The following is a 24836-nucleotide window of genomic DNA, read 5'->3' as shown; positions in this document are numbered from 1 at the left end:
AAATGAGGGCTAATCAGGAAGATTAGATGCTACAACACACGTTACAAGGGAGACTGATTCTAGGAAGTGTTTATCCTGTTTGTTTGTATTCAACGTTCGGTTCAGGAGATTTATACGAAATGAGGATGGCGAATATGTGATACACGTATTAAATTGTCAAAGCTTCTTCCACAATCAGTCTCGTGGAGCCATAACTGATCCTCTCCTCTGACCATCCTGTTTCATCGTGCTTCCTAATCAATGACATCTCTCACTCGTGTTGAGAAGCGTCAGCACCACGGACAGCTGTCTTGCACACCAGCCGCTTCACCTCACCGGTGTTGTGGTGGACCGCGCATGTGCGCATGACACTCTCTGTGAGTGTATGTGTGTGTGTGTGTGTGTGTGTTTAAAGGTTGACGTCCATACTAATGAGTCAGTCACTAAACTTGATATATGAAAATACAGCAAAACTGTTTTTTTTTTTAATTCACTGTATTGCATATGAGTAATTATAATCTGTACTGTATATTTTGACATATAAGAGCAGAAAATTCTCAGACGTGAATATTAAAATGAATGATGGCTGAAAAATGAGGATGTTGCTGAGGATTCCTGAGCCGGGTTTGCAACAATACTTAAACCCTGCTTGAGAGAGAGATGTGACTTTTCCTCAAAACTCTCACCTGAGCTGTGCAGATGTCATGATGGTGCAGTCAGGGGTTTTATGACTGCATAACATAGTCATAGATGTCTGAACATATTCCCATCATTTAAGTCTTTATCTAACAGACAGGAGTATGTTTTCTGATTGACTCCACTTCACCACACCTGGTCAAATCCTCCTGTACCTGTATCAGTTAATAAAATGTGTAGTAAGTTTCAGTACCAGAATATACATTGCTGACAAACAATACCTGACACGACTCAAATATGGATCCATCTGACAAAAGTTTACATAAAACTTTTCAGTGTTTTTATTTATTTATTGACAAGCAGCAGGATCATGTTTGTCACACCTCATTTTTCTTTACATTTGAAAGTAGATACAATAGTCAGTATACCAGTTTTATTACAATATTTTTTTCCTAACTTCAGTACATTTAACAAAGAAAGAAAAATGAACACACAACAACTGCAAACGTGAGAAAAGAAAGCATGTTTTTTTTAAAATGTGAAGCCACCAATGTGTCATTGATGTCACAACTAATCTTTCCCCGGTTTTCTTTTTTTTTCTCCTTTATTTTCGGTCGACTAGCATGTTTATCAGCTCTTTCCTCTCAAACAGCCGTAGGCATTTTCTTTTTGTCGTTTGACGCACAGGTGCGTGGCACTGGTGATGTTGTAAACAGCTTAAAATCAGAAGGTGGGTGGGGTTGGGAGGAGGGCCTTATGGGTGATGTCAGCTGGCTGTCTGATGTGACACGATGACCATTCTTGTTTTCAAAGATGGGAGGCACCAGTCCTGCTTTAGTCACCGTACGGGATCACGGCAGGCAGCGACAGTCCAAAACCTAAATGAATGAATGAGCCTGTTCTGTTGTTTATTTTATGTTTTAAACCTGTATCTGCCGGTCAGTCTCACAGGCGAGTGTTTGTACGGAGGCGGCCCGTGGCTCGGCTCCTCTGTCTGTCTATGCGACATAGCTGTACTCGTCTGCCGAGGTCTGGCTTCGCTCAATGTACTGCTTGTCGATGAGCACCTCGATGCACTTCTTGATCATGCTGATACTGGGGTTGAACCTGGCTTTGGACTGATTGATGACCTGCACACAGAAAGATCAGAAATACAGAACAGTTACTCTGAAGTTGCAAACAGGGACACATGAGTGTTGCCACACATTGCTGCTGCTGCTGCTGCTGAAATTATGTCTGCAGAATGCATGTTATATATATATATATATATATATATATATATATATATATAAATAAAACAACAAGCATGTTAACTGGAGCAATTACTTGCTGCAATGCTAACAGCTATGTGAGGCTGTACTGAGGCACAGCAGTGCTTTGAGCTAAATGCTAACATCGGCATGCTTTAACATTCTCACAATGACACTGCTAGTGAGTGACAAAAGGAGCATCTTTTTCTGAACTTGTCTTGATTATTTTTTTCTGCCATTTTTACACTGAACAATTAACTGAAAAATATAAACTACATAAATTCTATATATCTCGCTGTAATGTATGCTATGAATTTACCTGAAAATTCAGTAAGCTTTAAAATGTACACTAACTCTGGTCTCCAATAAGTATAAAGCAGTAGACAGAGGAGACATGGTAATCAAACTGTGTCAAGCATACTGGAAATCTGATTCCATCATAGTTAGGAATTTGCATTCACTGTCTGTGTGTGTGTGTGTGTGTGTGTGTGGTGTGTGTAGGTGTGTGGGTGTGTGTGTGTTGTAACTGTCAGCTGACAAGGAGGCGATACCTTCATTGCAAACATGCTTCAACATGGTCCCGGAGTGGAGAAATAATTCCTAACACAACCCTCTGTCATAGTGGTGTCACCAGCAGAGAATCTACCACTCACATACACACTACAGGATTTCCTTTATTTAGGTTCATTCATGCACATGATCAGTTTACTGTTTGTCCTCTACCTTCCCCTTGTGATAGCATGTTACTTTACACCTCTATTAAAAGTGAACATTTGTTAAGCTCAGGGTTACAACTTCATCCCTCCTCATATTACTAAATTCCCAGTAAATCCCTTTGACATGACTCTGTTGTACAAACAATTTCCCTGTCCTTCAATCAAACCCCTAAAATGATCAAGAAATCAAGTGGATCCACAGAAGATCTTAAAATAAGATGACTTGCACACACCTCCTGGATGAGGGCGTTGTGTCGGAGCACCTTGCGGGCCTTCATGATTCTCACTATAGCAGCTTGTAAATACATTTTGCGGTCCTCATCTACGGCGCTCCTCGTCTGCTCCATTTCCTGAACATCAGACAGATATATGACAAGTCAGCGAATCTGACAAACAACAAGTTAACAGCAAAACTTGAGTAAGGACTGAGAAGGATGGATAATCACTGGTCTGACCTGTGGTGTGTCTTTCTGCATTGATGTTGTAATCTTGAACTTTGTCCTTTTACTGGTGAAACTCATATTTAGTGAAAATGTGGACTCTGCTTCAATCTCCTCCTGTGAGCAGAGGGAGAGATTCCTGTGTTCATATATCATACATCAGCATTGCTTTATTCCATGTCTGAAATAAAGGTACAGGTGCATCTCAAAACATTTTAATATTGTGAAAAAGTTCAATATTTTTTGTCAGTTAATTCAGAAAGTTGAACATATTCTAGACTCATGACATGTAAACTAAAATGTTTCAAGCATTTTTTTTATTTTAATGTTGATAATTACGGTCTACAGCTAAGAAAAACAGAACATAACGTATCTCAATATTAGAATATCTCATTTGAGGGTTTAGTAAATCACTATTTATGCAGTATAAATAGCCATCAATCTCTCAGTATGGTTCAGTACGCACAACCACAATCATGGGGAAGACTGCTGACCTGACAGTTGACCAGAAGACTCTCATAGACACCCTCCACAAGGGGGGTAAGCCATAGGAGATCATTGCTGAAGAGCTGGCTGTTTGCGGAGTGCTGTATCAAAGCATATTCAAAAGTTGGAAAGTTGACTGGAAGGGAAAAGTGTGGTAGAAAAAGGTGTACAAGCAACAGGGATGACCACAGCCTTGAGAAGACTGTCAAGCAAGGCCGATTCAAGAACTTGGGTGAGCTGCACAAGGAGTGGACTGAAGCTGGAGTCAGTGCACCACCACACACAGACGTGTCCAGGAAATGGACTACAAGTGTCGCATTCCTTGTGTCAAGCCACTCCTGAACCAGAGACAATGTCAGAAGCGTTTCCTTGGCCCAGGGCTAAGGAGAAAAAGGACTGGACTGTTGCTCAGTGGTCCAAAGTCCTCTTTTCAGATCAAAGTAAATTTTGCATTTCATTTGGAAATCAAAGTCCCAGAGTCTGGAGGATGAGTGGAGAAGCACAGAATCCAAGTTGCTTGAGGTCCAGTGTGAAGTCTCCACAGTCAGTGATGATTTGGGGTGCCATGTCATCTGCTGGTGTTGGTCCACTGTGTTTTATCAGGTCAAAGTCAATGCAGCTGTCTACCAGGAGATCTTAGAGCACTTCATGCTTCCATCTGCTGAAGAGCTTTATGGAGATGCTGATTTCTTTTTCCAGCAGGACATGGCACCTGCCCACAGTGCCAAAACTACCAGTAACTGGTTTGTTGACCATGGTATTACTGTGCTTGATTGGCCAGCCAACTCGCCTGATCTGAACCCCATAGAGAATCTATGGGGTATTGTCAAGAGGAGGCTGAGAGACATCAGACCCAACAATACAGACGAGCTGAAGGCTGCTATCAAAGCAACCTGAGCTTGCATCACGCCTCAGCAGTGCCACAGGCTGATCGCCTCCATGCCACGCTGCACTGATGCAGTATTTTGTGCAAAAGGAGCCCCAACCAAGTACTGAGTGCATAAATGAGCATACCTTTCAGAAGTTTGACATTTCTGCATTATAAATCCTTTTTCTGATTGATCTTATGAAATATTGTAATATTTTGAGATACTGTAGTTTTGATTTTCATGAGCTATAAGCCGTAATCATCAAAATCAAAATAAAAAAGGCTTGATGTATTTCACTTTGTGTGTAATGAACCTAGAATATATGAAAGTTACACTTTTGAATTAAATTACAGACAAAAACGAACTTTTCCACGGTATTCTAATTTTCTGAGATGCACCTGTATGTTAGTGGTCTGGGTGGGTGGGGGTGGAAGAGAGGCACATGCCACCAGTTTTCTGTAGCATTAACAGAATAACATATCACAGACTTGACAAAGAATTTTATACAAATAAACATTAACCTCCAAATCAATACGGCAATCACCAATGACAGAACACCATGCCAAGAGAGCCTCTGGTCAGACTCACTTGTGGGATCTAATTCAAATTCCACTTATTGCACATGAGAGCTCAGACCTTTTGTGAGTCGTGGTTGAGCATCTTGACGTCCAGCAGGGACTTGATGGTCTTCTGTAGCTCCTTCTCGTTCATCTGGGTGCCATCCTGCAGCTCCTTGTAGGACACCGTTTGGCTGTTGTTGAAGGCCAGCAGCACAGCCATCTGGTAGGTGGTCACCATGGCGACATACGGCTTGGAAAGGTAGTTCATTTTCACCTCACCTGTTGGTGACAAGAGGACACAGATAAATGGTGATACATTAAACTGATCCTTGATTATATTATAGTTTTGTTTCTTCCAAAATTAACCCTGTCTGGGTGTGAAACTGGAATTTTGTATATAATGGCTATATTGGCTCAAACACATGTATTTCAAAAGCTGCATTGTTCATCTCGTGTGTGTGTGTTTGTGTTACCTGTGCAGAGATAGTGCAGCCAAGTCAACTTCCTCCCACTGAAGTGCTGATTATAGAACAACTCAAACTGTAGAAGGAGGAGAACACAGAATTTATTTTACAATGTCCTCCTGTAATCTGTCTGTACCTCTGTAACTAACAATTCAGTTGTGCCTCACAACCAGGAGACTCACCATCTGCACACTCTTCTCTAGTTCTTGAGGGATGGCGAATGTGGAGGAGGGGACGTGTGTGAGAGGCCAGGCTCCAGCCTACATATTTCATAAACAACAGCTTTACATATGTATACTAAAAAACATAGAAGACAAGCTGTGATTGGTGGAATCAAACCTGTTGAATGAAGGCTAAATACAGTGATATGTTTGAAACACAAATATCTGGCAAAGCTCATAATAATCTTAGACATTTAAATCTAGACGTAAAAGTGGAGATAACAAGGTATATGTTCTCAAATAAGCAAGACTTTCCTTTAATCCTATGCCTGTTAGAAAGGTGAGTCAGCCACATCAGAGGCCTCACCTGTAATACATAGATCTGGAAGCTGATGCCGAGGTCCACCACCGTCTCCTGCGTCTTGATGAAATTGTTGAACTTGTTGTTGAGGTCGGCGCTCACACTCATGTCTGTGTACATTCTGTGGAGTTTGCTCGTGAACTCGTAGCCACACGCTTGCTGCAGGATTAAAGATGAGGACCAAGAATGAGGAGTAGTGTAAAGGAAAGAAGAGAGGAAGAGAGAGGGGGACAGAGAATTTTATGAACACGTCCCCACAGCTGTATTGTGGACTGGTTCTACCTCTAAGTTTCACAGACTGAAGTTAGTTTATAGTGTACAGCTTTGGATTTACCTTTAGTTTGTTGATCATGGCTTCTTCTGAGTCCATTGACAATGATAAACCATGTATTAACCGCTTTGCTAGCATTCTGGCATAAAACTGTGGAAATCAAAGAAAATCAGACTTGAAACAAACAAACTGATTAGAGCAGTGATGAACAAATCTCACTCTGAAGCTGTTTATTTTGGTACTTTTGGTACTAAAAATGGACACGCTATGATGCTAAAACTATTTTAAGCTCAAAACCACCCTTCAAAACATTGGTGTTTTTGTTATATTCAAATACCGGAGGCCCTCTCTTCACCTTTTGAAAGATGTCCTTGTCGTCTATGTATTTGAACACTGTGATGAAGCTGGTCAGTTTGTCCTCCACCTCATTCTCTGTCATTCCCTTCGCGGATTTCTTCAGCAGATTGTCACAGTATTTCGCCAGCTGGACGGACACACCAGGAGGGGAAATGACCTGGTCAAGACACTGTGTATAATTGTGTACGTGTAGTGTGTGTGTGTTTGTGTCTGTACTCACAAGTTCAGGGGCTTTACAGATGGACTTGGGCTCCCTGAAGTTCACCACGGACGTCAAAGCCTGAGAAAGGGAGAAATCAAATAAACACGTTCAACCCATTTTCATTGTGGAAAAAAACATTATCACATGGACCTAACTGCACTTTCAACACATCTATACAGTTTTGTAATTACAGACAATATACTGGGAAAAGGGAACTTGCCAACAACTTCACTTTTAACCTCTAGTGATAGTTATAAGTATGTGGTTCAGTGGTACCAGTCATTACAATCTGGGTGTGAATACCTTATCGAGTGCACTCATGAAGTGCTGATCTCCATTTAGAACTGTGTTAATGAGTTGAACAAATTTACTGTGAACCTCCAGCACTGACTCCACAAACAGGGTTGGCATCTAGAGTTATCAGAGGAGAGAGATAAAGTTGTTAAAATGGCATTTACATAACCTGTATTTAAAAACAAAGAGCAACTACAGGCAGAGCGTGAAAAAAGTGACATGATATGATATTTATCCCTGAACGCTGAACTAATTTCAAAAGTCACTGTTTTACTAGTAATGTTTAGTTATGTCAAATGAAATGAAATGTGAATAATAGACATTTCAAGCCCCAACAGGTATCAAGAAAAAACATGATTCTGATAACACACAACAAGTAGAGACATGCATGCAGACACACACTGCTGTAGTACTAACGTTTTCCTGAGAGAGGTTACTGGTGCCTCGGATGCCCTCATTGTGGATATGAACCTGCAGCTCCTGGATCATATGAGGCAGCCCGTTGGACACAGCCCGCAACAGGGTGTACATGTTGGCCATGTCTGTACAAAACAACATGACAGACACACAATTTGATTTCAGTTCAACGGAATAATATGTGTGCTATGTGGCTGTATGTATAATAATATCCTTAATGCACAACAGATACATGCAGAAGGACACAAAGGACAGTAGCAGGCTGACCGTCTCTCTTCTCCTGCCGAATAATGTTCTGGCACTCCCCGTGCAGGAACTGCAGATGATCTGCCACCATCCTCTGCTGGCATTCATGAATGACTTTGGCGTAGGAGCTGGGGTGCAGGTACTTCCGACATCGCACTTCTTCATCTTTCAATCGTGCCAAAACCTGTAGGATGAGAAAAGTAAAAAGGGTAAGAGCATAGGGGTCACTTTAGGTTTCACAGAAGATTAATTTTTCAATTCCACCATGCATACTGTCACGTTTCTGCATCACAAAATACTGAACCAAACCATGCTGAACCAAAATGCTAGAATGGTCCAGTTTCATCCAAAATTATATAGACTGAAATTTCCTGATAGGTGCACCATCAACCAACCAACTTTCAAAACTCATGGAATATTTGTACACTTGCAGCTATATTTTGCTTTACTCTCCAACCACCCCAAGTAAAAACTGTCAAAACCTATCACTGTTGATGGCACAAGGCAGATGATATTTTTCTGTCTCTATATGGTGTTGAGCACACAGCACACAGTATGTGAGGATAACTAAATAAGAAGGGGACAAAAAGCTGCCTCCCTACAGCTGTAAACTGGGTCAGATAAGCAATTGTGTCTGAGCCTGTCCAGACAGGAGGGGACTGCACTGTACTGTAGAGTCTAATGCTGCTCTTCACAGTCATATTACATATCAATCTTAATATTAACATGGCAGCTCAGTGACAGATCAAACAGGAAGGCAAGGCACACTGCTCTAATGCCCGGTAAAGCTTTAATGATGATCCTGTTTACAGGCTGGAGGGATAAATCTAACAGAAATCTGATTATTGCTGGTTTGAATGTCATGGCAGCTGAAGTTGCCCAGGGGTCTGTGATCTCAGTCTTAGCGGGTTAATAGAGGAGCTAGTACTCAGATTAAAACTCTTATGTCACCAGACTGACATGACCTGACGGCTGACACACACAGGCCCTGGGTGAATGTACGCTCATCAGATGGATGTTGCATGCACACACACGCCTATAGCTAGATGCACAGTGTTAGTCACCATAAACTCAAACCACAAGCAAAGTAGCTGAGGCATGTTTACAAAAGCCACAAAAATGACCAAAAAAGGAAATAAAACAGGCTCTAATGGCAGTTTGAACTTGTATCTACATACATTCACATTCTTGCATTATCTATCCATCTATCCTACCTTCTCCATGTACTGTGAGCAGTTGGATTCTTGCAGTAGATTGGAGGCTTCCTGTTTGTAATACTCTCCTGTTTTTGTCAGAAATGGCCCTTCGAAGATATCCTGATAAAACTGCAACACAGGAAGAGGTTGTGGTACACATAGGATTTATTATACATTGATAGACACAGAGCTTTATGACTGCCAACTATACAAGCTTGTGGATAATGCAGAACAATCAGCATTTGTGGCTTTTGATTTTGACTTAAAGGTTTCTAATTAAGAAAGCTCCATGTCAACATAAAACAAATAAAATAGTCTAGAAATCAGATCATTGGATCATTATTTGTTGTCTCACCCTTAGTGGAAACTTCTTCTTGTACTGTTCAACATGAACAAAGGAGTTGATGACCCCATGGATTACCTTCTGGTTAGGGTTTTCGCCACAACGATCACTGCAGGAACATTGAGGAAGCTGCTTTTAGACATGATTATTTTAAAGAATTGCTGAGCACTACATTCGTCAGCCTGGTGGGAACACTGGTTCAAGAGTAGGTTAAACACTGCAGCCCAATTAGACTACATAGCCAGAAAAATACTAGTGCGTAGGACTGGAAATCAGGCATTGCAGTAATGATGACACAGTGCAAATCAATGTAAATGAGAAAATCAAAATCCAAATTCATTAAAATAACAGGACTGAGTGAGCTATATCACTTATTTCTCCCAACGCAGAGAGACAGAAATATTAATTATGCATTCCAGATAATGAGAAGTCTTCTTGTGGCTAAGTCTGTATGAGAAACTTACTTTTTGATTTCGTTCAGCAGCATCCGGATCAGGACAGCCTGAAGGGGCTCAATCATTAGCTTCCTCCACATATCTAGCGCCAACTACAACCACAAGTGAAAAGACAGCATATCACAATAGTGCAGATAATCCTAGAGCCGATCACTGTAGTTGGGTGGTGTAAGCTGAAATCTTGACCTCGGTGCTGGAACCCAAAAGCTGAATTCCATTAATCTCTGCATCGCTCTGTGCGTATGCTCTCTATACTTATACTGAATACCCCTAGTGGAAGTGTGAATGTGCAGGAGAAATGTTTACACCTGTGAGTTAATCAGTCAATACCTCTCCAATCTCCATGAGAGGCTCATTCATGTCCACTCCCCCGTAGCCGTACTGTAGGTCTGCTTCTGTTAATTTGTTCTTCTTGATGAACTGAGTGTTGAGATACCTAAACAGAGAGGGGAGGGGGTTGAGATATCAACTGAATCTCAAGGCACTGAAGCAGATATCATCTATTGTTTGTTGTGTGTGTGTTTCAAGAAACACTTACACCACAACTACACTGCTGCCAAGAACTACCAGTTGCAAACTGAGTTTATTTGCCGGTGAAGGCTATGTGAGACAGTCATTCGTTGGTTACCCTAATGGTCACTCACTCTCTGGCCATTTAGTGTCAACTTAGCCAATGAAAGCACTGTCCTGGATGCCTGAGCCATAGGCAGACATGGAGGCATTTTTGGAAAACATTTCCTTCATGAATATCATTGGAATATTGCAGTTCTGTCTTCTGGTATCATGATACAAGACCGTGGGTGCAGGTTCAGTCTCATTACACCCATGAGGATATAGTATTTTATTTCAGCCATTTTCAAGGTTCCTGTGACACAGAATGGTTACCCAGCAGGCACTGACAAACTGTGGTGCTGACGTATTGCATTCATATCTTCATTACCACCAAGTTATTAAACAGATCAACGGATCCAAACATTCTCTCTAATTAAATTCCAGTTCATCTCTGTTACCTGTTTGTAAGATTAAACAGCCTCTTAATTATAGGCCAAGAGATTAAAGTCATTCAAGTAATATTAACAGAAACAGTGAATTAGGTATCTTGTCCAAATAGTGTAATAATCAATGTTTTTTTTTTTTTATAAATTAACATTTTATCTAAAGACTTTGTGTTATGTGAAAGGAATTGATCAAAGCACTAAATCAGTAAGAATCAGACCACCCAAGTCTGCAGCTCTACGGAGCACTTCAGCACATTGTTTTGGTTTTACAGCCCACACAGTTACTGTGTAGTTGTGTCTCACTGCTCTCATTAACCCTCTGTAGGCAGCAGTTTCCGGCAAAACACTGATAAACTGATAAACCCACTGTGCACAACCTTCCCAGTACCAAATGGCAGACAGACAATGTTATTGTTGGCAGGTGAACACAGTTAACAGTCAATGCAGCTAATAAAACAGAGTTAATGCAGCTTTGGCAGAGGGGCATGTTTCTGTCTCACTGGAAACATATCAATATGAGGAAGATTCAATTCGATTTTGACATTCCTACACTGAAAGTGTGTTTCAACACATCTCTGGTGTATTTCAACATTTTTCAAAAGAACCAAGGAGTAAGTCAGCAGCATGACAATTACCAAAAAGACTAACAGTCACATTTTGATGGTTGTCATCACACTCATCTACGTTGACGTATTCAGTCCACCTTAAATGATGTGTAGTTTTCAAAGCTGTACTATCTGCCTCTATCAGCACTATAGCAATTACATTCAGCCTGATTTCTCGTATACACTGAGATTTTGACAAGCACAACATATCAGCATCAAGTGTTAAATGACATTGCCATTGCCTGTATCAGATTTGATATTGAAATGGTATCAGAACTGATACACAATTAGGCATCTGACTAGGTCAGGATTGTTTACATTGCCTCTTGATATTTTTATGTTGTATTTCTTATTTTTACTGTTACATATTCCTTTTGAGTGAGGTCCTCCTATAGTTTGTATATGGGTCTGACAGGAAGGGGAACTGGGGCCACGGGTTGAGTTTTGTTTTGTTAAATCTAAAGCAATACTAACACCACATGAGCAACACCTACCATGAAACCTAGAGAGCAGAATTGTGACTGTAGGTTTTATGAGCTTCACTTTTAATTCAGTTGGCACTTCAGTGCAACCTCCACTGGCTGATGATTTGGGTTGGACAGGATGCAAACATACACATGAGTACACATATGAGATCTGTTAAGGATAATAAGCAACCCTCCTCTATATTAAGAAGTGAACACTATTGTTTCCCTACTAAAGCTAAGAGCCTTGCTTTCTCTCTCATGCTGATATAATAAATTACAAAGGCATATGTATGCACAGGCCGTCTGTTGGGAAGTACACATAAAAATAGACCTGAAAGCTCTCCAAGGGAGTATTGATTTAGAATGAATCAGGACACACCAAACGCCTGTTGGCACTTCACACTATGCTTTTCAAGGTAATACTTTAAGTTTGCAAAAATTGTAGGCTAGAATATCACAGCTTGTGATAGAATTAGTACACTCTGCATCTAAGGACTATAACAAACCAGCCAACTTCAAAGACTTAGTTAGACCTGACAAACACAGCCACCTATGTCACCTCAGATCTTCTAATACTTGAACACAATACACTGGCTGCAACCAACAGCCAGCTGACTACAGACGTTTCTTTGCATTCTGCACCTGTTCGCCTTAAGTTGTTCTTCAAAAACATTGCAAAAGACAACAAACTAGCCAGTCATTTTCATACCATTGTGAAATTTAAGGAAGTAGTGCAATCATGTGTCAGAATATAAAGTGAGAATATGTCTCATTAAAGAAAAAAATAAAACTGGCACTGTAAAGTTATGCTATAGTCTGCGCCGTTTTCAGCTTCTTGTTTGTGAAAAAAAACAGACCACACTAAATGGTGAATCAGCCTATTGACTCACTGATATTAAATACTACGTCAGCATATCAAGTGGAAACAAAGGCCATAAAAGGAAGGAACGTTACCTGTACAAGCAGTCCATGTAGTCAGCCCCTTTGCTGTACTCGTCCCAGTATCTGTGGTACATCACTAAAACCTTCTCCTCTGATTCCAGGACTTTCTAAAATACACACAAGCACAACAGGAGTTACAAAAAGCAGCATAATGCAGGAATAAAAAGAAACACAGTCATTGTGTTTGTCTTCCACTAGAGAGCTTTAATGAGTGCTTACCTTGTACAACTGCCGAACATGATTCTCAAGAAACACCTTGGTCTCTGTGTACAATCTTTCACCCAAAGGCTCTGGGTAGGCCACGCACAAGGCATAAATGTCACTGGTGTCACAGTTCAGGATAAATAATGAGGATTTGTATAGACATACATATATAGTTGATAAAGACGTAGTAAATATATAGTACTGGTAAATATATAGTACTGGATATAACATTTCCTAAGTAAGTGATTCCCTACAAGTAAATGAGTAGCTTAATACCTAGCCTCTGCCTGAAAGAACAACACTTCTATTCATGACATTTAATATTTTTAATATCACTATCAACTGGTAAATTAACTATCTAAACTTTAAGTGCTTATCTGGATTAGCCATATTTGATTTTTGAGGTCAAATAAATCAAGCATTACACAAGCAACTTGAGTTACTGTACTGAGCAGCTGTATGACTTCCTGTCCACAACCTTGAACTGAGGCTTTGTGTAGTGTGTTGTAGTTAAAATTTCAATATGGAGCAAGTTGGCATAGGATACGAGAACCGATCATTCCACGTGGCTCTCTCAACATAGTCAAGCATCACAACAGCCTTGATTGTCGTCAGTAGCTTGTTCCATGTCTCGTCAAAATCCACCACCCGCGGCTTTAAGGACATTGTAGAGGTTCTCTCTCAGCCTGACAAGAAAAGAAACAAAGGAATACATGAGTAAGAAAAGGAATTTAAAAAAAAATCCAAAAAGCTCAGATTGTTTCAGTTTCTTTATTATCTGTTATCTTGTAACTTCCAACTTCCCATTCTGCACTGGCTTGATTAAATCAAATAAAATGCAAACTACGTGAATGGATTACATTTAAGTAGTGAGACAAGCATAAACAGTAGAGGGAACAGAGAGAAAAGGCACCTTGGCAAAGTGACTGTGATTTTCAAGTCAGTATTTATGTAGCCCATGAGATCAAACACAGTTATTACAAACTTATTTCTAAATTTTATGTTTTAGTAAATTTTAACATAATATGTAACATTAAAAGAAACTGAAAATAGCATTAAGCAAGAGTAACTACATTGCCCAGCTGTCAGAACACAGGACAACATGAACACGTACATCAACAGAAACTAGTCTAATGATAAATAGTCTCCTTCAAAACAGCTGCTCACATTACTATGGTAGCAACAGATGAAATAAACATTGTGTCAAGTTCATGGAGATAACTGCCAACGTTCATCAGCAGTGAACACACTGAGATGACCATCAGGTATACTACGCAATTAATCAGACGAGACTGCTACATACAATAATATCTCAACTTCAATATACATGTCAGAAGAATCACACATTACCTGCAAGTAGGAGAAACTAGGCCCTGTGATGTTTCTCGTCATTCATACCAATTGGTTTCTCGTCAGAGAAAACATTGCAACATCATCATTCATACTTTTTCTAGACAGCCACTTCGCATATGCCAACATTCGTCTTTAAAAAGGAAGTGTTAACGTTACTAAATGAACAGCCTCCATACAGTCATGATAAAGGCAGCTAAGTTAAGGGTACTAGCTTGCGGGATGCCAATCCCAAAATAGGATAGCTAGCTAAAACGCTAACTAGCATCTAGCTAGCATGCTACTTCTTCCTGCTCAAGTCCCTGTAGTTTTAAGGCACCAGTTAGCAGCTAGCAGCTAGCAGGAAGCTAACGATAGCTCAGCTATCGCTAGCAAATGGTCATCTTATTTGCAATTTCCCCACATTTGCACTGACAGCTCGGCAAAAGATGGTGCTGTTGTTAAACAAAACAGGTTACTGAGGTCAAGTGTGGACATTTAAGTAATACGTACCTCTGTACAGTATTTACTTGTTATAAAACTCAAGTTTCTCCGCTGTCACAGGCTTGATTTGTCTCACTTACAGATCTCCCCTACCTCTTGGATTATACCAAAACATTACATGGGGGTGTATTATGAACAAGTGTAAATAAGCCGCGTCGCTTTTCGCTTTTTGTCTTCGTAAAGTGTATTTAAGAGATTTTCGATTTGAAACAGTTTCTACATACCAATGAGAATAAGACCGAAAACACACTCGGAGTCAAGCATTAGGAACACCCTTATATCTATGGTATCGTCTAAAACTACGGAAACCTCTTAGGGATACAGTATTAAAAATATAACCACAGACGTTCTGTAGATTGTACTTTTGTCTCGGGTCTTAAACATCAAGGGTAAATATTTTCGCCTTAGGGGAAATTATACAAGTCGTATACATGTAAAGTGACTCTCAAAGCAGCAGTTTAAGTTTTCTCTGTCTAAGTAAATTTTCACTGAAATCTCCCTCAAATAACTTGAGACAAACTATACTGTTGTTGGAGAGAAATATCAACTAATAAAACTGACAGTCGTTTGCGGTAAATGGTGTGAACTTTGTGCATCATTTTTAAACCACAAGAGCCCTAAAAACCATAAGCAGAACCATGTTTGTGATGTTGTATCTTAACACCATAGATTGTATAACTGACTGAACAGTTAGAATAGAGCAAAAATTAGCCAATCAGAATCGTCCCCCCCAAAAAAATACTGCCTAACGTTCTTCGGGGTTAGCTAAGATTTTAAATGCTAACAAGAGACACAAATCATAGTAGTTTATCAGTCTGTCATTAACTGAAGCTGATTTTTGTTAGTTGTTTTGTTTCGTTTGGTCGTCACTCAAGCTTGTCAAGTTTCACTCAACATATTTATCGTGAGTACAACTGTTCACTAAGAAGTTATAGGGCGCTAGCTAGCTTGTGATTATGTAGAATATAAACATACTTTAGCTGGCATACCAGTTGTTGTTAGCATACCCGAAAATATACACTGATGTAATTCCTTATTATTATCATTATTTTATTATTATTTATTATCGTTACTATTACTACTATTTTACATCTCGCTATATTTTGCAAATTGTTAGCAGATTTGCCAAACTACGTGAGGAGAGAAAACCTTCATTGCTTGATTTAACCAGCAGAGGGAGCCATCCAAGGCCAGTGTTTGTAGTTCACTTCATGTCAAACAGGAAATGACTTTCAATGTTATCACATTTATCTGTTAACATACCTCCAAAAATTAATAGTTGAACATGGTCCAGTTTGAAAACAGACCGCTCCCACCCATTCTCTGACTCCGAAATACAAACCTCAGAAAGTACTGAGGCAAAACAGAGAGGTCCTTTACAAACTACGGAAACTAATTGAGTCATCGTGCCTGAGTGGCTGGCCTAACAGCTCAGAATTAGTCTCAGTGTAATAGTCTTGTTCTATCTAACGCTGCCATACATCTCAGCTAAAACAAACCCTAACTCTAATTCTCTTTAATCGCCAAGGCCTGAACTGTCAAGAATGAACCAAGAGAAGACAGAAGCAAAATGTCAGTCAAGTGCACCTGTGGCTTGCATTCATGCACCTGTTTACCAGCAAACCAACCATAACCAGTACAGTAAGCATGTCTGAAAACACGTGAACTTGCATTTAGTAAACAGATGTCTATGTTCACATCCAGCAGACACCTTGTTACAGTCACATTTTTGTCCACCAGTCAAGCAATTACCCTTGGGTGCCACCACCCAAAGGTAATTGGAAATTATTTAATATGTCAAGGTAACAGTCTCAAAATTATGACAACATGTGCCAAAAACAGACAACCTATATCAGAAAAGTAGACAATGTTTAATGTCTTACAACCTTATTTGACCAATCTCAACCCGCTATTTTAGCAGGGTTTGCAACAATGATGTAGTTATTAATAAACTGTTACAATAGGAAAATTGTAGCATACAATATGACAAGAGTAGAAACTTTATTGTTGCAATAAACACAACACAGATTGTGTAATTAAGTAGCATAATCTATTAATACTTACCAGACCTTTTTATATTTTTACCCTCCCAGTTGGTTTTTTTCATGGAGCACCTGTCCTACCTGAGATGACAGAGACCCTACAGTCTATTCCCATGACCAGCACACAGGCACCACAGACTCCATCAGGCACCTTTCAGTATTATGGGGAGACACTGAATTGCGTGCAGCACTATTGTTTGCCCCAGTTGCCAGGTAACCCTTTATTTCCATACTTGTCTGTATTATAGAAGTATTGCAAAACAAATACATAATATACATATATTATTCATAACTAAGGCTATGGTCTCCAAGCTGTATCTTACAACTGATACATAATGTTGTATTAAGCAAATAACAGCGTTATACATATCTTTGATGTTGCCAGCTTGTGACCTATTATTATATATTTGGAACCCTTACCTTTTTACCCACAAAGTTTCTTTTTTTTCCAAGGAGCTCCTGTTCAGTTCCTGCATGAGGGGAAACAGAACCTGCTGTCTGTGGCTACCATGACCAACACACAAACACAACAGCATCTACCAAGCACCCCTGTGTACATGAGGGCGATGCTTGATGGCCTGCAGACAAATAGTAAGCTGAGAGAGCCAGGTAACACCTGATTGACCAGACCACTGTGACTCAGTTGTTAGTATGGGTATCAAACAGACAAGACAGGGACAGTTACTCAGTGTTACCTGCATCATCTCTGTAATCATCAGATGAAATTATTACCTGGTTTGAAACTAAATTAAACTTCAGGGCAACCAGACAGAAGGTAAACAGATAAAACAATGCATTAAATGTAAAACAAATCACATAAAGACAGAACCAAGTAAAATGTTATGTGAGGGTTAGGATTGTCAGGTTTAAACTCAGTGTTTTTTTTTTCAAGTACTGTACTTAGGTGAGTATTTCCACTTCATACAACTTTATTCTTTTAGTTTACTTCACTTCAGAGGGGAATATTGTACTGTTTACTCCACCACATTTATTTGACAGCTATAGTTACTGACTACTTTTTGCATATGATGAGCTTCTAAAATTTGGTCCATTTTTATAGATTAAACAATACAGTATAGAAAACAGTTAAGTTGCATAATGATATAGAATGTAATTGTACAACACTCAGAGAGTTAGTTTAGTACTTTTGCTTTTAACATTTGCAGGTAGATTTTGAGTAAAAATCTGAGACAGTGGTGTTCAAAGTTTCATTATACTGGAAATGCACAAACAAAACATAGAACGTCATCATGTTCCTCTTTGTACCTCTGTTTTGCCTGCAGAGGGAGCCAGCTCCTTTAGCTCTGAGTATGGAGTGAATCAGCTGAGAGAGAATGTTTGCAGTGACAGTGGATATATATACATGCACACTGTAGTGATAAAGTATCTTTTTTTTACTGTGACTTTTACCTAGATATAACATTTTTATTTCTAGCAATGAAAAAATGCAGGAAATTAGCAAATGTTGTTTCTGGCTTAAACAACAAAGTTTTAATAAAAAAAGGGGGTTGTGTGTTTGTTGGAGTTCAGATAATCTAAGGTTCTACTGCTTGTCCAATTTCAACAAACCATATTCAATGTTGTGCTCCAGTCAAGCTGAAAATTCCTTCCCAAAGACAAACAGCAGAGCCCCTGACTCATAGCGCTGTGTCGAGGAGAGAGCAAACCATACTGTTGACATCAGGAGGCCAGTGATGTCATGCTGATGTCAATGCCTCTAATTGTAAATTGCACACATAGCCTCGCTGTTTGCTGTGGTAACATTACAGTCAGACAAGACTCTGAAGGGGACACTTTCTCTTGGAAAACCTGGGAATAGATTTAGTATGGCTGTGACTGGGGATGAGACAGAAACAGGTATGTTTGCTATCATCTGTTTTACTGCAGATGTAAAAATCTTTCATTCTTTCATTCAGCATTCTTGTTCAGTTAAAATTCTCATGTAGGAATCTTTCAAAGTATTATTAGTGGTTATCACTGTCAGCAAATTATTCTGGAAATTCAGTTAATTCAGGAATATTACTATTTAACATTGTGAGCAATGTCTTCATGTTTTTCAGTGATTTTTTCACACACCACTATTATGATATGCAACAGTTCATATAAATAACATCTTGAGCTGGTTACTCTAAAAAAAAGTATCAAAGGATTAGTTGAAATATTAGCATCATTTTAATCACTCAGCTGCAACAAGCACACTTCAATAAGAAACATTTTCACAGGCTGCTGCTCTTTTTCTATTTCTCTCTTTCTCTTTCACGCTCCACCTCCCCCCACCCCCTATGCCTTCTGCCTCTCTCTCTCCATGCCTGCTGCCCCCCCCCCCCTCTGTGAAATGCTTCAGTGCTCTGCCTACTCACAGCACATAGCAGCAGTAGCAGCTGACGTCACTGCTTTTCCTGGAACAAGGCCCCCAGCAGCTTCATGTAAATGTGAACCAGTGAATATTATGTATATTGACGTCAGTCACTGGCCACGCTGTGATAATATGCAGTTCCTTTTGCGATTCCAACATATCACAAAATTAATCATCAGTGTGAGTTCTGCTGGCACTGAGCAAACAACGCACAGAAGGAAAAGTAGATAAGAATTACACCATCACTTACTGTGTACTTCTTTCTTTTTCAGTGTCACACACCCATTTGATAAGATATTATCCTGATGACCTTTAGCCCTATCAAAATATGTGGTTTATTTAGTTTGGTAGAGGAGAACTGTACATACTCTGGGGACATAAAAGAAAAGGGAATTAAAGGTGGAATTTGGTCATTTATTCCCTAATTATATATATTTATTATTCTTATATATTTAGCACAGCCTCTTATGAGACACTGCATCACACAGTACATAATGAATGATCATGTGATAAATAAAACCTTTAAAATCTTGAACATCTAAAATCTATTTAAACTGCAGTGACTTTTATACAGTGACTTTTACTTCAGCATCTGAGAATGAGAGCCTCTAGTTTAATACACACTGAAAGGGTAAAAAAAAAGTTACAGGATTATCTAGGCTATGTTAGTTTTATCTGTCAGTAAATTGAAAATAATACACATGCAGAATGACTGGTGAACCAGATCTTCATAAATTTAAACTTTAACCAGTGGAAATTAGTACATTGTTAATAATTATTCCAAATTCAATTAAAACAGGTTGCACCACTCAAACTAGCATAAAGATTAGTTATTATTAATAGCAGGTGTGACTTGTGTAGTTAACTGAGCTAACAGATGCTACCAATGTTAGCTTGCTGATATATGGGCTGTTTATACTGACAAATAAAAGCTGACATATATGGCCTGACACTAATCCAGAAATTCTGTTTAATAAATATGTAATAACAAAAAATAACATTTTACAAAAACACAATACACACAATATACTGTATCTAAAATTATAGAATGCTTTTATACATAACATTAGCCTTCATTGCCAAATAGCATTGGTTAGGTTAGCATCATCTAAATTTTCCCACACATTCTCAAATTTTTAAATAGGACTAATGCTGAAACACATATTTCTTCTTTTATGCACATACAAACCAAACAAAGTAATCCATTAAATTACAAAGTATTTGCAGGTAAATTTAAGATCTTGCTTTTCCCCCTAAAATTCTAATATAACAAATTTTACATCGTGTGACTACAGTCACTTACTGTTTACACAGTTGATAAGGAAGATGTTTCCTGGAAACAGATTACATCTAAAATATTTAGTTTAATGAAATTCACTGACTGATGAAACCTAGTTTAGTAAATCACTGGTTTGAAGCTACCTCAATAGTTACGTAGGAAGAACTTTAGACACAAGCTTTGTAATGGATTTACAGATAGCATTACAGATTTACTAGGTTTAACCCAGTCCTGTTGTCTTGACTTGTTGCTTGTGTCTCTCCAGGTTCTGCAAGTGACTTGACTGCCTGCCAGCAGCATATACCCAGCTCCAGCCTCCCACAGGGGGTGGTAGGGGCCACCAGTGCTCACAGCTCCAAGAAACCTGCAGAGGATGCCACACAAAAGAGAGAGCTTCGCTTGATGAAGAACAGGTAGAGGGAACCTTTCACACTTATGAGCCTGGACATTAGACTGATAAGTCAGCCATACCGATATTAGCAGCAGATATTTTTAGATGATATCGGTCATGTATTGGTATGAGAGTTTGTGGTTGCAATTAACATGAAATTATAGTGTAACATGCCAAAGATAAGTTTGAAGTATTTTAAAGCAATAGTTTGTCATTTTGGGAAACAAGCTTATTTGTTTTCCTGCTGAGAGTTAGATGAGGTGGTTGATCCCACTTCCATGAATATGCTAAGTGGAAGAGGAAGAACCAGCCAGTAGCTAATTAGCTTAACTTAGCATAAAGATTGGAAATAGAGAATGCACCTACTGTACCAGAATCTTTTTTGTCTAAAAACAATGTCTCTGTTACATGCTTTTCCAACAGAGAACACTGACAAAGAAATGTGTAACTGGAAAATGTGCCCACACTGAAAAATGAATATGGGCCAGTATAACTCTCAAGTTTAAATATTGATATTGGCCTTAGACACATCAGTTTAACTCTACTGGACACATTGACTGTATATCCTTGGAGGTTTTCTTCCCATGTCTTTTCTGTTGTGCCTGTTGCGGAATACCAAATGCCAAATGCCAATGCAGGTCATAATAACATTCACAAGCCTGTCATCATGCCACTGCATGATTCTCCTCTATCCAGAGTCTTAAGCTGCTAATTCATAGGTTGTCTGCCCATTATCTGCTCTGTAATGTTTGTTTGGAGTGAAGAGTGAGTTGGCTGACATAATGAATATTTGTGGATAAGTCTAATTTGCTTGTGAACAATATTGATGACCCTCTGCTTTTAATGTACTTTTTGCTTTGAGCGTACTTTGTGTTTGCTGTGACCAACCTTGTGTCACTTCTGCTGACTCCTACTTTTCTGGTTTGCATGTTCTCTGTCCTCCCACATGATGATTTTACTACGACCAATCATCGCTGAATCATTATGGTTGTTTTTTGTTCCTACTCCTTGGTTTGACTCTTATTATGTGAATTCCAATCCCGAAGGCATCCAATGTCGCAAACATGTTCATAATCATCCTCATCTAAACATTCTGTGCCCACTGAGAAAAGCTTTTGTAAGTTTTGTAACATGAGCTCTCTTTTTTTCCCTCGGTGCAAACTGATTTACAGATAGAATGAGTTCTCTGTTGTATCTGGGCAAAAAGCCAAGATTTTAAGCCTTCTTTTTCATGGTAACTGTTGTTGTTGCTTCCAGGGAAGCCTGCCCGAGAGTGTCGACGAAAGAAGAAGGAATATGTCAAATGCCTTGAAAATCGCGTGGCCGTGCTTGAAAATCAAAACAAGACTCTGATTGAGGAGCTTAGAGCCTTAAAAGACATTTATCGACACAAAGTTGAGTAAATCCTCTGACTAGAGGAGGAGACACGATTGTGCGGGACTGTGTTGTCTGCTTCTGTGGGGTGTCTTGAGGACTCTGGTTTTGCTTATACAGACACACGTACACTCACACAAAACACTCCTTGTCCTTGCTGTTAAATGTGTTTACACGATGATGTCAATGTTTCTGGCTCTGAATTATCCATGCACCACTACCAGCAAAAACAAGAACCTTGTTTCAGGTCAGGGTTATTGTCAGTGTGTATTACGAGGAGCTTATGTCACTTTGCACAGGGAGGCTGCCAGAGCAAGCAGGACGAGGAAGAAGGAATATATGACCTACCTGCAGATTCACAACACCTTACTGGAGGCAGAGAATCAGAAACTTAAGGCCTAGCTGCAGAGCTTGAGCATCCTAACATCCTGCCCATTTGGACGCCCAGCCTGTAACTGCCACTAACACCAGTGCTATTATCACCATAACTGCACTGTGTTTTACATTCCTCTATGATTAGTTTAAGATACTATTATCAGTTGAATGGTCTTTGTGCAGGTATATTTTGCTACCGATGTTTGTTCAGGGAAACTCTGTCATTAGCCAATTGTTCAAAGGGAATCCGATCATCAGGCTTTCACATAGCAATGTTTGTGTATTTTATTCCACTTCAGAAATTCTTATGCAAGCATACTAACAGGACTCAACACCTGCTGCATTTATCACCCGCTACCCATCTTCATATTTAATGTAGAGACCTGTCAGGATCTGTTGTGCATCTCTACGAGGACTTTTCTTTAACCTGCAGTGTTAATATTTATTTGGGCAAATTTACCCCACATTTTTCTAGTTTTGAATACCAGTGCATTGTTTGTACAAAAATAAGAAAAAAGTATTTGTCTTAATTTGAACATGTGTATATTTAGTTAAATACATTTGTGGAAGTTGTATTAACTTGCTGTTTTAAATCACTTTGCTTCTTCTCAGTATACCTGGCTGAATTCAGGAGTGCATTTATGTAACTCATTTGTTTTAATGACAAAATATGATGCCAAAATTAAGTTTTTCAACTTCAGTTTTGGTGTTTTATTTCTCCTCTGTAACATGTTAGCTGTTGTCTTGTTCTCACCACATCATATTTAAAGGCAAAGGTTAAGATATTTTTAGATTTGCCTCAATAAAGTTCTTGCTCATCTCTCTGTCCTGTTTTCACACAGAGTAAATGTAAGACCTACATAATGTACATGGCTAGTTTTTGTGAGGCAAGTTGAAACAAGAGAGTTCATTTGTTATTAACTTGAGCTTGAGAGAAACAGAAGAAAAATGAATCAATCAGTCACTAAAGCAAACGTTCCATTGTGAGTGTTAGAGCTTTTATTGCCATGCTAAGTCTCAGCCTTGGGTTTCTGCTCGGAATGTGATGTTCTGTCCTTTCAATGATAACTGTCACCGGCAAAGCAGGGGAACTTCTCTCACATCTTTTGTTGTTTTTCATAGATGACAGGCATGTTGTGGGAGAGCCACACTGTTATTACATACCTGGGCCTATTGTGAAACCTTATTCCTGTCTTAACAAAACACATGACATATTTAAACACAAAAACAAATCTGTAAACAGCAGTAGGCATATCTCCTCACGGAAATACATAGTCATCTGTGTATGCATGTCAAAAGGCGTAAACACTGCTGTAGGTTCTCCATATCATGTATCGATATGCAAACAATTGCTGTGATATGCTTCTAAAGACACACTTGAAGGATGAACTTGAGGTTGAAAATGCACTCTCACGTGATATGTACAAAACATCTTTCAGATCACTGAATGTGTCTTCTTATAAAACCTGGGGCAGACTGTCATGTGGGTTCCCTCTATCACTAAATGCAATGCAGCTGCAGTACCAGCAGGCTGCACTACAGCACCATACCTGGTCATTCAGTAAAGCATTGCAGCCTGTGTAATCAGGCAGAAAGCCTGTGTATTCTCAGACATTCTTCAGCCTCCAGCATCATCAGTGTTAGTGTGAGCCATCAAGTGTAGACATATCATCTCACACATCAAGGTAAATCATCTGAGTAGATTAGGATGTTCCTCAGGATTCCACTTTGTTTCTGTTAAACTCTGTTAATCCTACTTAATAGATTTAGACTGAGCAGCCATTTTACACTTACATAAGCAAAACAAAGCCCTCATAGAGTGTCAGTCATCAGTCAAGATTAAATAAACTGGCATACACACATGTGGGTAAGAAGGAAATGACAAGTATCTGTGTTTGGGTTCATAACAGGTCATAAACAGGTACAATGCTACAGCAGCAGCAACAGCATTACTAACCCACCTGTTTAGCAAGAATAAATTGCTATATATTCTTAGTTTATTGTTATCTTAATAACTGTATATAAATGTTGATGGAGGGAAGCAGATCATTAATGAGTCCCAGGAACGTTGAGAGTTTTTTTCTATCCCATTCTATACTATATTTTCCTTGATTTATTGTAGCCCCTTAGAGTCATAATTGTCCATTTATTACACAGTTGTAACCACCCACTTGAACCGGAACCTTTTCCATTACAGCCTCAGCGCTGTCGGTTTTTTAATGTCTGTTTATGTGCTGCCGGAAATATCGTAATTCCTACCTGCATAC

General features: G+C 39.2%; 2 protein-coding genes across 3 annotated transcripts; one reads left to right on the top strand and one right to left on the bottom strand.

Annotated features, from left to right (window-relative positions):
* Positions 1-932: 932 nt before the first annotated feature.
* On the bottom strand, positions 933-14995 carry cul2 (cullin 2). Of its 2 annotated transcripts, none has more exons than XM_051066827.1 (21): positions 14977-14995; positions 13467-13605; positions 12935-13037; positions 12728-12822; positions 10034-10139; positions 9713-9795; positions 9261-9357; positions 8924-9034; positions 7731-7893; positions 7464-7588; positions 7056-7163; positions 6771-6830; positions 6549-6677; positions 6257-6343; positions 5929-6081; positions 5583-5660; positions 5410-5476; positions 5013-5215; positions 3037-3138; positions 2815-2931; positions 933-1745 (listed from the first exon to the last, which is right to left on the bottom strand). In XM_051066827.1, exons 2-21 carry the CDS (start codon positions 13583-13585, stop codon positions 1614-1616), a joined length of 2238 nt encoding a protein of 745 aa, XP_050922784.1. In that variant the 5' UTR covers positions 13586-13605; positions 14977-14995; the 3' UTR covers positions 933-1613. The 2 variants fall into 2 exon arrangements, with proteins under 2 accessions (XP_050922784.1, XP_018553798.1); XM_018698282.2 differs by lacking the exon at positions 14977-14995 and adding an exon at positions 14762-14906.
* Positions 14996-15485: 490 nt separating this feature from the next.
* On the top strand, positions 15486-23393 carry LOC108898322 (cAMP-responsive element modulator). The gene is made up of 6 exons (XM_051066925.1): positions 15486-15656; positions 16281-16393; positions 16846-17007; positions 17248-17403; positions 20695-20842; positions 22067-23393. The coding sequence occupies exons 2-6, from the start codon at positions 16297-16299 to the stop codon at positions 22221-22223; spliced, it is 720 nt and encodes a 239-aa protein (XP_050922882.1). The 5' UTR covers positions 15486-15656; positions 16281-16296; the 3' UTR covers positions 22224-23393.
* Positions 23394-24836: the final 1443 nt, after the last annotated feature.

Source organism: Lates calcarifer, linkage group LG24 (assembly GCF_001640805.2).
Source record: "Lates calcarifer isolate ASB-BC8 linkage group LG24, TLL_Latcal_v3, whole genome shotgun sequence".
Lineage (NCBI taxonomy): Eukaryota > Metazoa > Chordata > Actinopteri > Centropomidae > Lates > Lates calcarifer.
Note: the sequence above shows the minus strand (reverse complement) of the source record. Positions and strands in the feature narration are given on the sequence as shown.